The 15,000-nt window shown below is 41.2% G+C and overlaps 3 protein-coding genes across 7 annotated transcripts in view; 1 reads left to right on the forward strand and 2 right to left on the reverse strand.

Annotated features, from left to right (window-relative positions):
- sec31b (SEC31 homolog B, COPII coat complex component) overlaps positions 1 to 2,632 on the reverse strand; it is a 36,673-nt gene extending 34,041 nt beyond the window's left edge. For all 5 annotated transcript variants that reach the window (XM_036571940.1, XM_036571939.1, XM_036571937.1 and 2 more), the window contains exon 1: positions 2,573 to 2,632. The gene's annotated coding sequence lies outside the window, so the exon portion shown is untranslated. The remainder of the gene's footprint in view (positions 1 to 2,572) is intronic.
- A 2,315-nt stretch (positions 2,633 to 4,947) lies between these two features.
- On the reverse strand, positions 4,948 to 9,438 carry ndufb8 (NADH:ubiquinone oxidoreductase subunit B8). Its single transcript, XM_036571961.1, has 5 exons — positions 9,305 to 9,438; positions 7,579 to 7,705; positions 6,908 to 7,007; positions 5,224 to 5,379; positions 4,948 to 5,100 (listed from the first exon to the last, which is right to left on the reverse strand). The coding sequence occupies exons 1-5, from the start codon at positions 9,375 to 9,377 to the stop codon at positions 5,008 to 5,010; spliced, it is 549 nt and encodes a 182-aa protein (XP_036427854.1). The 5' UTR covers positions 9,378 to 9,438; the 3' UTR covers positions 4,948 to 5,007.
- Positions 9,439 to 10,683: 1,245 nt separating this feature from the next.
- Positions 10,684 to 15,000, forward strand: part of arhgap44 (Rho GTPase activating protein 44) — a 45,658-nt gene continuing 41,341 nt past the window's right edge. The window contains exon 1 of the mRNA XM_036571941.1: positions 10,684 to 10,848. Within this exon, the coding sequence (XP_036427834.1) occupies positions 10,796 to 10,848 (53 nt within the window). The 5' untranslated portion in view covers positions 10,684 to 10,795. The remainder of the gene's footprint in view (positions 10,849 to 15,000) is intronic.

The raw sequence follows: 15,000 nt of genomic DNA on the forward strand, positions 1-15,000 counted from the left end.
ATTTTGTCTAGAACAGTGTTCCTCGGCCCTGCTGGTCCTGCAGGAGAGTTTATCTGTACAGAAAGTTTTATACACAGTTCAAACTGCTTCAGACACAGAAACATAAACGCACTAGATAATAATACAGCTTAGAACATTCCTGAGATCTAGCACCTCAGAAACATCTAGCACAACAGAAATATCTAGCACTTGAGACCTAGCACCTCAGAAACATCTAGCACCTCAAAAAGGTCTAACACCTCAGAAAGGTCTAAAATCTCTGATCTAGCACTTCAGAAAGATCTAGCACCTTAGAACTGGCACCTGAGATCTGATACTTTAGATCTAGCACCTCAGACAGGTCTAGCACCTCAGATCTAGCACCTCAAAAAGGTCTAACACCTCAGAAAGGTCTAAAATCTCTGATCTAGCGCTTCAGAAAGATCTAGCACCTGAGATCTAGCACCTTAGAACTAGCACCTGAGATCTAATACTTTAGATCTAGCACCTCAGAAAGGTCTAGCACCTTAGAACTAGCACCTGAGATCTAATACTTTAGATCTAGCACCTCAGAAAGGTCTAGCACCTCAGAAAGGTCTAGCACCTCAGATCTAGTACCTTAGATCTAGCACTCAATCAATCAACCAGTACCAGCCTCTAAACAGTTCATCAATCCTTGAGATACTCGCGCTAACGAACTTTAAAACCCCCACAGAGTTGATCAAAGCTCAGGAGAACATTTAGATGTAGCTGAAGATAAAAGATGACGAAATAGCAAATAAAATAGAGTGAAAGGTTGAAGAACGAGACCCCGTGTCCTGCTGTTCACTGCCCTCCTGCTCCAAGCACACCTGACCCACCTCATCAGCTCATTAGCAGCCCATTACTGGGTTAAAATGGGCGGTGGGTCTCCAGGACCACCAGGGCTGAGAGACACAGCTGTAGAAGTGTTTTGCTGGTTAAACACTGATTCCAGAAAACGAGTTCAGACACAGACTGAGGACAAATAAAGACATCAGAGTCAAGCTCTGATCAGACGGGGTCAGATCTCCGGGGTGGGGGGGGTGATGTTTACCTCAGGACATCTGTCATGTTAAAGAGTGAATCACACAGGAAGAGAAATCTCAGTCTAAACGACGGAGATGGAGCAGATACTCGATTTACGTTCACTCCTTCTCTCCACAAAACAGTAGAAAAGATGATAAAACAGTAAATTTAGCTGTTATTTCATTAACCATAAACAGTTACCTTCCTGCCTAAAGTGAATGCAGTGCGTCGTTAGCATCACCATTTATTTGGGAACGGCAAACCGTCAACTTCACCGCATAAAGTCTTTTTTCTGTAATTTTCACCTGTTCTGAGCTGTACAGGTGAGACAGGACAGTAACGTCACACATCAGACCTGATTTTGGACACAGCAAGGCCGAAGTGGCTTCTTTTTTACCAACTTTTTTTCCCAAATTTTTCCGTTCCACCTTAAACGGTGCCGCAATTACAATCTGGCCTCTCAGTGTTATTATAGCTGCTGCACTGTTTAAGGAGGAACAGGAGATTCAACTAAGAAGCTGGAGAGCAGGGAGAAGACTCAGCTTCTGATTTTAGTCCATCAGCTCTGATAAACAGCTGAAGCTGCAGTTTTACTGTCTGAGTGAAATCAAAGCTGATTAATGTTGGTAATTAGTCATTAGTCAGAACAATTAATCCTGGAGAAGAGGAGACAGTAAACTATACTGACAACCCTGCTGAAATAACCCATATACACCATTAGGCGTGTCTGTTGGTTCATGATGGTTTTGTAATGTGTTTTGTCTTTTTTAATGGGATGGGTTGGTATCACAGTGTAGAGGGTCCTAACGGTTTAACAGGTGACTAGTGGCTGATTCACAATGCATTTGATGGTTTCCTAATGGGATCTAAAGGTGTTCTACAGGCAACTAGTGGTCTCTACTGGAAACCATTCAGCTAACTCCCATTAGAAAGGAAAATCGTAAGCTAGGTTTGAATCCTGATGGTTTCTAATGGTTCTTTTTCAGCAGGGAACTCACTGCTAACTAGCCTTAGCCGGCTTTGCTAACTGAACACAGCGGATTTGAATGACTTTAAAACCTCCGCTTTATCCGCTCAGATCTTCTTTCTTCCCCGCTAAATATTAAACAGCTTCAGTTAATTTTAAACACATTAATATTTCCTACATTCGCGCTACAGTTAGCGCTGAGCTACATAGGTTAAGCTTAGCTACGCTAAGCTAACCGCTCAGGCCTCTGCTATAGCTTTTTTTCCGCCCGTATTCCAACACGCCCCGCCCCGTCTTGCACTCCGATTGGCTGGTAGCTATGATTGACTCGCGGTGCAGCGAATTCAGGACCCCGGCGCCAGCCAATCGCAGCGCATGAGGGGCGGGGCTTTCCCGAAAAGATGTGGAGAAAAAGCCCCTTCCCTCAGCAACGCTAACGCTAAAACGCTGAACTAGCCGCTGGGTCTCAGTAAGAGCAGAGCAGATTAATTCAGATTAAACAGCGATCGGATTCCTCACTGAACTGTGATCAGACTCACACACTCCATTCTGCCCTTCAGTGTTATTTCCTGTACTTACAGTCTGTACTGACAGTCCGCTCAATCTCCACTCTCCGCTCTCAGTGTAATCACCGCGAAGACTGCTGGGAAATGTAGTCCGCTAGGACTCTCGGGAAGTGTATTCTACCCGGACTGCCGGGAAATGTCGTTTATGATTACATTACAAATGTGTTACCGGATAATAATAATAATAATAATAATAATAATAATAATAATAATAATAATAATAATTTTTATTTATATAGCACTTCCATGCCGGTAGCAGCTCAAAGTGCTTTACAGACAGGTGATTAAACAGTTATACAAGAAATCATTAGTATTTATTTAGAATCAGAAGAAAATGAAAGATCAAAATAGGAGATAAAAACCATGAGAGGTAGAGTTTTAATGAAGCGCTGAGTTAAAGAGATACTTTTTTAGATGCTTCTTAAAAGTGAGCACTGAGCTTGACTGTCTAATAAAGGGTGGAATTGAGCTCCACAGTTTAGAAGTCTCTCCACGTTTTCTGTATTTTACTGAGGGTATCTGTAGAAGGCCACTGTCTGCAGATCTTAGATTACGTGCTGGAACATAAACAGACAGACACTCTGTGATGTAAGCAGTACTTTAAGGTTATTTTGAGCTTTAAAAACTATTAACAGATCCTTAAAATCTATCCTGAATGATACAGTTAGCCAATGCAGCTCTTTTAAAGCTCTCTTTTAAAGGAGTGATATGATCTCTCTGTTTTGTTTTTGTTAGGATGCTGCTGCATTTTGTACGAGTTGTAAGGGATGTATAGTTTTCTTAGGAAGTCCAGTAAGAAGAGCATTACAGTGATCAACTCTGCTTGTAACAAATGCATGAACTAGTTTCTCTGCGTCGCTCTGAGAGAGAATGTGTAGGAGAACTGCAACTCAGCGATGTGTTCTAGGTTTGTCTGATGCCAGGGGGCGCTCCTGAGCGAGTCCATAATGAATGGGTTCCTAAAGAGCTTTTGTACAAATCACATTTTGTTAATGCTAAAACTTTTTTAACAGAAAAACCCAGCTAATGATCACCAATCTGCACTCAGGAGCAGTTATGCTGACCAGTCAGCACTCAGGAGCAGTAATACTAACCAATTAGCGCTCAGTAGCAGTAATGCTAACCAATCAGCGCTCAGGAGCAGTAATGCTGACCAATCAGCACTCAGTAGCAGTTATGCTAACCAATCAGCACTCAGTAGCAGTAATGCTAACCAATCAGCGCTCAGTAGCAGTAATGCTAACCAATCAGCCCTCAGTAGCAGTAATGCTAGCCAATCAGTGCTCAGTAGCAGTAATGCTAACCAATCAGCACTCAGTAGCAGTAATGCTAACCAATCAGCACTCAGCAGTAATGCTAGCCAATCAGCACTCAGTAGCAGTAATGCTGACCAATCAGCACTCAGTAGCAGTAATGCTGACCAATCAGCGCTCAGTAGCAGTTATGCTAACCAATCAGCACTCAGTAGCAGTAATGCTAACCAATCAGCGCTCAGTAGCAGTAATGCTAGCCAATCAGCGCTCAGTAGCAGTAATGCTAACCAATCAGCACTCAGCAGCAGTAATAATAACCAATCAGCACTCAGTAGCAGTAATACTAACCAATCAGCACTCAGCAGCAGTAATAATAATCAATCAGCACTCAGTAGCAGTAATAATAACCAATCAGCACTCAGTAGCAGTAATACTAACCAATCAGTGCTCAGTATCAGTAATGCTAGCGTTGGTGTAGAAAATCAGAAAGATACTGTTGAGTTTTTGTTCATTTTCATTTAAATATATTTTTTACTACTTTAGAAGAACGTCCTGCAGAAATGGTTAAAAATAAGTTTAATTTTTCATTTTAGCTCCATTCACCCAAATTCGGCGCCCTCTAGTGTTTTGCAATCAAGTCAATTTGAACCGGTTCTGGTGTTTATCAGAAGCTGCCTTTTCAGTCTGTTCATTTACTTGTACATAAAATATAATATTATTATGGAGATGAACAGGGCAGCAGATTACAGCTGTGAACAGGACCGAAATCCCCTTTTACAGACCCGTACACAACATACAGTACAATATCCCCGTATTAAAGATCAGATTGTTGAATGTTCAAAATACATTTTCATTTTCTGACACCTACAGAACCACGTCTCCCAGGTTCTCCTGAATCAGTAATTTTATATCACATTTATTAATGAATCCTCTTAAGTCTTTACAATAGTGTGTCTTGTGTATATTGCATGTGAAATGTAGATTACATGCAGATCAGTAAACATCTGATTTTATTAGACAATTTATACATTTAAATTTCTAATATTTATTGCTGGCCTGGCACCGTTGGGGTGATCTAGAACCCTGTAGATGTTAACAGCTTAATATACAATCAGAAAATCGGAGGGACACAGAGTTATTATTATTATTTTACTTTATTACAGAAACAGAAATATACACAGACAGAGTTATACTATTATATTTCATAATGTTTGACAGATTCTGGTTCTTTCTCTGGATCTCCTCCCCTCTCCAGATACAGGTCGTTATAGGGGAACTGTTTCGGTGCCTGGAAAACAAAAACACAGCAGATTAAAATTTAATTATAATATTACAATTCTCAGTTAACTAAGCTGTGCTGAGTCCTGCAGGCCTGTAGGAGGCGCAGTGAGATATACACTGGGTGTCTCACCACAGGCTGGTAGGCGGGGAACACCTCTCCGAGTCCGAACATCAGCAGCATGAAGCCCAGGTAGCCCAGCAGAGTTTTAGACATGGTGGACCAGTCAACTGGACTCGGGGATGTGTCCACTCTGTTCCTGATGAACATATCGAAGTCCCAGTGGATCTACAGAGAGAGAGTGAGACAGAGAGAGAGAGAGAGAGAGAGAGAGAGAGAGAGAGAGAGAGAGACAGAGAGAGAGAACACGGAAAGAGAAAGGGAGGGAGAGAAAGAAAGAGAGAGACACAACACAGAGAGAGAGAGAAATTAATGTTATTTGTGGTTTTACATTAAACTTATTATTTCAGATTTTCCACTGTTTCCCATCACCAACATTCCATATAAACTCAGAAGACTCGTGTAGGTTCACTGGTGGTTCTGGATAGTAAATAAAATGTCTATATTTGTGTTGTAGTCATGGCGACCCCTGGTTCCTATCACCACCACTGTAAAGACATCTGAACCATTTCACACCAAACCACTCTGAGTCACTCTGTCTACATCTCAGTGAGTGGACTGTGCAGACTGGTGGATTGGTGGATTTCCCCTTTCACTCCAAACTGATCTGCCTTCTGTTAAATGCTGTTATTGGTTTCATATAAACGTTTTCAGACGGGCTGTAACTCCATATGCTGTTTACCTTTAACCTCAAAGCTGTGAAATGCTGATCTTTATAGACAGCAAACATAAATCATCAGCGTAGCTACAGCAGCAGTATTTGTTCTAAAACTCTGTAATCTATAAATAATTAACTTAAGAAAAGCCTCACAGAGTTTAACAGCCGACGGCAAAGCGCTCCGAGTTACGCCGCTCCTGTTTGGAAGTTCTCCAGCATGCAGGCATTTCCTACATAACTTAGAGCTCTGAGTTCAATTCTGAGTGAAATAACTTTGATAGAATATAGAAACATAAATCTGGATATGGTTTCTGGATATGATTCTTATAGCCTAAAATCACCTCCATTGATAAATGATTGACATTTTCTCCTGGTTTATGACTAAATGTAATATTTAAAACAGTAAAATAAACAATCCAAAAAAGAGCGCTTTAGTGTTCTGTTTGGGTCTAAAGGGTTAATAAAAGGCAAAACCTCTGAATGATGAATAAACATAATGAATAAGCGTCTGGGTGTTTGAATTATTTATATTTCTCTCGCTTTTTGAAACCCATTTGTCTTAAAATAAATGGGTAAACACACACATGGTTACTTAGCGACTTCCGTTTCCATGGCGACACTAAACAGGTTTACTTTCGGAGCAGCTGCTCCTACAGCCGTTGACGTTTACAGACTGAGTTATGTCTGTACAGACTGTATTATGACCATATTATGACTGTACAGTCTGGGTTATGACTGTACTATGACTATTACGACTGTAGGGTCTCTATAATGACTGTACTATGGCTGTATTATGACTATACAGTCTGTATTATGACTGTATTTTAACTGTACAGTCTGTAGTACGACAGTCCGTTCTGTATTACGACTAAATTATGACTGTACAATCTTTTATTTTATAACTGTATTAAAACTGTACAGTCTCTATTATGACCGTATTATGACTGTATGGTCTCTATCATGACTGTACAGTCTGTATTATGACAGTACGGTCTGCGGTGCGCTGTGACAGGAACAGGAGTGTAGTGGGTTTTTTACCGGTTCTCCCCAGTTCCTCCTCAGGTCTGGGTGGTCCCATTGATACCAGGGGTCTCTCTCCTGCTGGGAACGATTGGGCAGCATGGGGTAATCACCGTACCTGTACACATCACAGCATCACAGACTGATTACACTGACAGGACAGCAGAGGAAACTGGGGGTGAACACTACGACATGCCAGAACTTTTTATGAAAGTTTAAAGAAGTCTAATAGTAAATTAGTAACTTTAATATGCAAATAAGTCTCTAAAATGACACCTATTGTCTGAATAGTTTTCTAATAACATCTTCAGTATTTGAGTATCACATTTGACTGAAAGGTCCGTCAGTAGTAAACACAGCTCTGCTGATTATTTGGACAGCATCAACTGTCTTCATTACACCTGAACTACAGCCCAGAATATTCTAACCAGTCTCAAACCTTATAATGGGAGGGGCTAAACCGCTTTAGGCTGAATGGGCGGGTCTAAACTCATGACATGCAAATATGTTGGGTTTGTGATGCTACAAAAACAGTGAATTAAAGGCTGTTTTTCTTTTTTTATTTTCCACAAATGGACTGAAACTTTAACACTGTTTACATTCTGCATCAAACCTCTTGTTTCATTAAAGTGCAGTTTTCTTTCACTAAAAATTAATTTAAATTAATTAACGGTATAACAGTGACTGACCCTTTGCCTTCGTCAGGATAGGGCTGGTAGTCTTCCAGCATCATGTTGTATTTCTTGGCCGCTGCAGCTCTCTCCTCTGGGGTTTTGGGGTACGGACCTGGCAACACATCCTTAGATACTCCAGATGCTGAAGACACAAACAGACACAGTCATAAATAAACACACTGCACCTGTTTTATTACTCCAGATGTGCGACACATGAGGACGTTAAAACGCACAAGCATGTAACATGGGTCTTACACCAAACGACTTTTCAAGTGATTTCACTGTCGCAGACAAGTTTCCAGTGTCGGAATAAAATCATAAGAGTCTTGTTAGAGTCACGTCACATTCGCGTCATCTCGATCGTTTAGTGTGAGGTGGTCAGGACGGCTGTTTTAGGTCAGTCTTTTTCTGGTCTTGACGCTGCGACAAAATCAACCGTGTTTAATATTATTGTAGGTTTTTTAAGTCTTGGCCCATGCAAATAGTGACATGCCAGGGGTGCACGCGAGAGAGAGAGAGAGAGAGAGAGAGAGAGAGAGAGAGAGAGAGAGAGAGAGAGAAAGAAATTGCATGCGTGAGAGCCTGACACCTCGGTAAAAACAGCAAATCTGCTCCACTTTAATACAATAATCATATTAACTTAAAATGTCAACTGCCTGCTTTAATATTTCAGAGTGTAACAGGGATGTAAGGAAATGTGCAGAGGACTTTAAGAACGGCTTTACTGAAGAACCATCTATGTTTTTTTTTGCTTTCTGTTACACTGTTTTTTTTTGTTTTTTTTATTTGGTTTAGTTCATAACACCCAATTAACAGTGCCGAATTGCTGCATGTTTTGTTGGTGTGTAAATCTTTATGTCAAATTTAAAAAGTAACTGCACAGCGATGACCTGCCAGAGTATACAGTTCCACAGTGAACTGAGCTGAACCCCAGATCTTTACATGCTCAGTCAACGTATCTTCCCATCTGTACCACTACAGAGTGGAAGGAAAAGTGTTTACCTGCTTGTAAATTTCCACCAGGTGTATGATGGGACATAATCTCAAAATTCAAGTTACAGTCTTTACAGTCTACAGACAATGCAAGATTCCCAGTCTTTGCAAAATCATACTCTGTGACTAAAACCTGTGACACTGTCTTTAGATGTGAGAGGGTGTCAGACTTAAGTCTTTCACAAGTCTTTTCAAAGTCTAGTGTTTGGTTAGCATAAGACTAACACACTAACGTAAAATATTAAAGAGGAAAATTAAATTAAACGTTATAAAAGTATAGTACAAAAAGGGTTAAAAAAAGAAAGGTGCATATGTAAATATGTTTATTCAGGGTATACACATTTATTTTTGTCACATCTGCTTGTTCGAATTTCCCGTTCCACCTTAAATCTTGCAGCATTTACAGGCGCCCCAATGTAGCTGCTGCACCATTTAAGGTGGAACGGAATATTTCAATAAGCAGTTAAACTCAGCTTCGTCGTTTAAAGTGCATCTTTATCTCCGTTTGCTGTAAGTACATTTTAAACCTGCCGCCGTTCAGTTAAACCCCGAATCACAGTTATAAAGCCCTGAACTGTTAAACAGGGAATACTTTTGTGTGTTTATCTCTGCTGTTAGCCGTTAGCTCCGTTAGCTAAAGGTTAAACTGTCCTTCAGACAAACTGTCTCCGCTCCGCACAGCTACACTCCGCTAATCGTCAACCCAATCACTAATCGAACACTCCAATATCGGATATTGATCACTCACCTGCTCTGGATCCCAAAATTAATCTATAACCTTTACGCCATTTATTAGCTTTAATCAGAGCGCGGGCCGCCATCTTTAGCCCCGAGCAGAGCACGACGGGGAGCGGAGAGGGACACGCGGGTCAAAAACGCGCTGCAGAAAATACACCGTACAGAGCCTGACTTCATACACCTATCAGTCTATTAATCTATCAATCTATTAATCTATTAATCTAGAGGACAGGCCAGTCAGAGTCTGCAAACATAATACAGGTCCTGACTTTATTACTCCATTAAGACATTCCATCTATTTATTAAGCATTTCACTGGTGTTGTTCATGTGCTGCTCCGTGATCGTCTCACTGTCCTGAGTAAGAGGGAATAAGAGGAGCTATTAAATGTATTTAAACATGAGCAAATTATAGATATGATGCTGTATTGTTGTGCTGTTTAAGGAGAGCTGTGTGGCTGCACACAAAAACCCAAATTCATCACAGTAATAGAATAAAATAATATACCGTAACTGTCTGCAGAGGCGCAAATACGGGGGGATGCAGCACAGTCAACACAGGGGGGCACCAAAGCCAAGGCTTCAAAGAGAAAAAGTTGAAGAGCCCATATTCTATAATTTTCTTGTGTTATAATTTTCCCTTATCATACTTATCATATTTGGTCTGGGCTAAACTGCTGTAGGCTAAATGGGCGGGGCTAAACTGATGTAGGTTGAATGGGTGGGGCTAAACTGCTGTAGGCTAAATGGGTGGGGCTAAAATGATGTAGGTTGAATGGGTGAAGTTGAATGGGCGGAGCTAAACGGGTGTAGGCTGAATGGGCGTGGCTAAACTGCTGTAGTCTGAATGGGCGTGGCTAAACTACTGTAGGCTGAATTGGTGGGGCTAAACTAAAGTAGGATGAATGGGCGGAGCTAAACGGTTGTATGCTGAATGGGCGTGGTTAAACGCCTGTAGGCTAAATGGGCGGGGCTAAACTGCTGTAAAATGTCTATATTTGTGTTGTAGTCATGGTGAGCCCTGGTTCCTATCACCACTCTACAATCAACCATTTCGCACCAAACCTCTCTGATGTTCATCTAAAGTATAACGTTATGAAACTTTAATCCTTTCAGACCAATCAGAACACGTTCTGTGGCATTTTTCATTAGTCATATCATGCCCAATTTGGATTAATTACATCCTCATTAGTGTCACAGCTTGGAAACAGCCTGTGTAGTAAATCTGAATCAACTAAAAGGCCATAAACATAAAAGGAGACACGTTACAGCATTGCTTTCAGGTTAAACTACATTTCCCATGATGCCCGGCTGGCGTGTTGCGTCACCGGGAGGGGAGGGAGACGCCGCTCCAGCATCCCTGAAGCGCAGAGGTGCTGCTGTAATGATGCAGGTTGGGTTTGGGTTCTCTCTCCGAACGGATCGATTGGAATGATCGATTATGATGGATTATTATGTGGGAGGTTACCCGGATGTTGAAGGCTGAGTTTTGATTCGTTCAGGATGAAGAAGCAGTTCAACCGAATGCGGCAGCTCGCCCACCAGACCGTGGGCAGGTGAGCACAACCCCTCTATTACCGCCTTCACTCGCCAGTCAACTTTCCGTTCCACCTTAAATGGTGCAGCAGTTACATCACACCGTTTAAGGTAGAACAGAACATTCGAATAAGAAGAACTCGGTATTGTCTCTGTTTCACTGTTTACACCACAGGACAGTTTATGTACACCGTTCACACCAAACAGCGTTATTTACACTGTACACGGCGCGGTCACCCTCACTGCGCCGCTCAGGGTGCAGAGACACGGATTAGCGGCTGGTTCTCATTCAGACTCTGATTCTGTATCAGATTAGTTTTAGAAGAGCGATCAGATTAAAGGATCCGGATCACATTAACACAGAAACGGGACTGTATTTACACCACTGTCCTTTATCCACTCACTCTGTTCATCTGTCAGGCTGATGAGTTTTAATCAGGTGATGCTGCGAAGGAGCTGACTGTGAGGGCAGGTCCTCATATAGATCATTACAATAGGATTAACACTAAGATCAGGATTAACCTTAACCTCAGGATAAACTCCAACTTTAGGATAAAACCCAATAAACCAAGTTCAGGATTAACTCCAAACTCAGGATTAACACAAGCCGAAATCAGATCAGTATTAACCCCAAGCTCAGGATTAACACCAACCCCAACCTCAGGATTAAAACCAAGTTCAGGATTAACACCAGCCCAAAACAGATCAGTATTAACCCCAACCTCAGGATTAACACCTAACTCAGGATTAAAACCAAGTTCAGGATTAACTTCAAGCTCAGGATTAACACCAACCCAAAGCAGATCAGTATTAACCCCAACCTCAGGATTAACACCAACTTTAGGATTAACTCCCGCCTCAGAATTAACTCCAACCCGAAGCATATCCTAATCCAAAACAGATCAGTTTTAACACCAACCTCAGGATTAACATCAGCCCAGTCCAGAACAGTAACTCCAACCCAGCTTTAGGATAAACCCTGACTCAAACCAGATCAGGATTAACCCGGAGCCGAACCAGATCAGGTTTAACCCTGACCCAGACCAGATCAGGATTAACCCTAACCTCAGGATTAGACCAGGATTAATCTTAACTAAGTATTAGGTCCAAGTTGCTGGACTTGCTGGTGTAATGTTGAAGGCGTTTCATTCCTCTGAGGATCAGTCCTGACGAGGGGGGTCTAAGGTCCATCAGCCTGTAAACCTCAGGGGCTGATTTACACTTGTGATGTCATAAAGTGCATTAGGTCACATGACGGTGTGTGTAGTGTGCAGGTGTGATCCAGTGTGAAAGTGCAGATGTTCTGATGGTCAGTGTCTGAGAGGGGCTGACTGTCACAGCGTCCTCTCTGTCCTGTGTGCTGTTATCCAGCCTCCGTCTGCTTTAGTCCACAGACTGTAGATAAACATTCTACATTATAAACTATCTACTGTGATCACTGTTATATAGAGCTGACAATTAAACCGTCAATCATGATTAATCACCTGATTTTGTATATATCAATGAGCGTATATATCATATATATCATGTAAACAGTCAGTGGTTCAGCTCCTCTGTGACTGTAGTCTCTTAGTGGAGGATCTAGAGGGGAACTGGAGCTCCACCAAACTCTGCTTTTGTAATTTTTTGTTTTATGTATTTATATAATATACATATATATCGTTGCTGTATTTCTTTTTATACAATTTGAAAACCGTTTGTTTCTTCAAATTCTATTATATATATATATATATAATATTCTATACATACATATAATAGAATTTGTTGTGTTAGTGCAGTAACAGGAAACAGGATGTGAAGCTCTGGGTTGGGTCGGGCTGATAATCGTCACGCTGCTGATATTCTCTCTCTGTTTAACTGCGCTCACATGTTCCAATGCGTCTCCATTGTTGGTGTGTGTGGAGCAATAATTTCATAACAGTAACGTTTAAATATTTAATTAATGACTCAAACTCTGAAACACACCTGTATCCACCCTGCAGACAGGTGTACATAACACGCTCACCGTTATCCTGAAAGAACTCTGTGGTAGTGATTTGAAATCAGTGCTGTTAGAGTTGTTAAAGAGACACTTCAGCCAATAATATGAGAAAAGCAAGGCTAAAATCCACCAATAAGAGGAAAACATGGCTAAAATTCACCAATAAGAGGAAAGCAAGGCTAAAATCCACCAATAAGAGGAAAGCATGGCTAAAATCCACCAATAGGACATTGGAGTGGAGCAGGTGGGCGGAGCTGATGGATGGCCTGAGTAGAAAACACCAAAACTAAAACATATAACTTGCCAAACTTAAGTATTGTGAGTATACAGTAGGTGTTCAAAAGATGTTCATTACTGTAGGTGTTCAGTAGATGTTCAGTAGGTTTTCAACAGTGTAGTTGTACTTTAGGTGTTCAGTAGTGTAGATGATCAGTAGGTGTTCAGTAGGTTCAGGTGTTCAGTAGTGAAGGTGTTAAGTAGGTGTTCAGTGGATGTTCAGTTGGTATTCAGTAGTGTATGTGTTTAGTAGTGTAGGGGTTCAGTAGGTGTTCAAAAGATGTTCAGTGGTGTAGATGTTCAGTAGTCGTTTAGTAGATATTTAGTAAGTTTTCAGTACTGTAGGTGTTCAGTAGTGTATGTGTTCAGTAGATATTCAGTAGGCGTTCAGTAGTGTATGTGTTTGGTGGGTGTTCATTAGGTGTTCAGTAGTGTAGATATTCAGTAGGTTCAGAAGGTGTTCAGTAGGGTAGGTGGTAGTGTATGTGTTCAGTAGTTGTTCAGTACATCTTCAGCAGGTGTTTAGTAGAGTAGGTGTTCAGTAGGTGTTCAATAGTCACAGTCAGTGATGTATCTAGAACTTCCAGAAGGACTAGAGTGGTTCCGCCTCATTTTGAATCAGAGTGTGATTGGTTGATTCCACCTTCTAAATATGTTGGTACTTCTGCTTTAGAAACTTTCTGAGCAGCGTTTATGAGTTGGAAGGATGTTTAAATGTATTTTTCCTACTTGGTCGTTGGAAAATTTCCAGAACCCACCTAGTCATAACTAAGTATTCAGAGTAAGAACGTGTTACACGTGTCACGCTTCCCTCCGGTCGGTTAGTTCAGAGGCTGTTCTTCCACAAACCTCCACTTCCCAGAGTACAACAGCAGACGTGTTTGTGACGTATGTGACTAACACATCAGCGCCATCGGCCAATCGTGAGCCGTTTCAGAGATCTGGCTCACCTGAGTGTTCGTAGTGTTGTATTGTGTCATTAATACGGCCTCGTCTCCATGTTGGTAGGTGAGCTGTATCTCTAATTGTGCTCTGATGGAGCTCGTCTCATCACCATTACTGCAGATACAGCCCTGCAGGTGGATAAACACCAACAACACAGACCAGAATGACCACAAAAAAAACGATTTAAAGACACGTGCACACTTTAGATGCGTCTCCAGATGATTGGTGGATCCATATAACCTGAACATCTCCAGAGTTCAGAACATTCCAGTGTGTGATTTTATAAAAACCAATAAAAGTGGCTACAAAACTGCCAAAGCTCTTAAATAATAAACTCATACACAGATATAAAGCAGAAGCTTCTTATTTACCAGCTTCTCATTTGAACTTTCTGTTCTATCTTAAATTGAGCTGCAATTACACTGAAGCGCCTTAAACGGAGAACGAATTTCGCAAGTTGGTGAATACGACGCAACATCAGCTTAATTTACCTCAATAAATACATCAGTTTACCTCAATAAAAGCTCCTGAATCAACAAACCCCTCAAACTTTCTCTTGGAGGTGTTTAATGAGCAGCTAACAAGCAGCACCGCGGAGCAGCTGTTGAACGCGTCTCACTGGCTGATCTAATGCCGCGTCCCAAACCACACACTAATGGGATATGCACTATTTTTACACAATATTTAGTGAGGTAGTATGCGTTTTGGGACGGGGCGCTAGTGACTCAGCCATTTAGAATTCAGCTTTCATTTGTCTTCATTACAACAACAAATCAAATAAAATCAAGTCAGTACAATCAAATATATCAGTTAATACACTTTAAAATTAAATAAAAAGTAATATGTAAAAAATGTGTTTTACTGTCTTTGCTGGTCAGTTATATCTTTATCTGATTACAAACAGACACAGCACTGCTGAGTGATCTTGATGTTGCTACCAAAACGGCAGCAGTGTGATTGTGATGCCATC

This window comes from Colossoma macropomum, unplaced genomic scaffold, assembly GCF_904425465.1.
Source record: "Colossoma macropomum unplaced genomic scaffold, Colossoma_macropomum, whole genome shotgun sequence".
In the NCBI taxonomy this organism is placed as follows: Eukaryota; Metazoa; Chordata; class Actinopteri; order Characiformes; family Serrasalmidae; genus Colossoma; species Colossoma macropomum.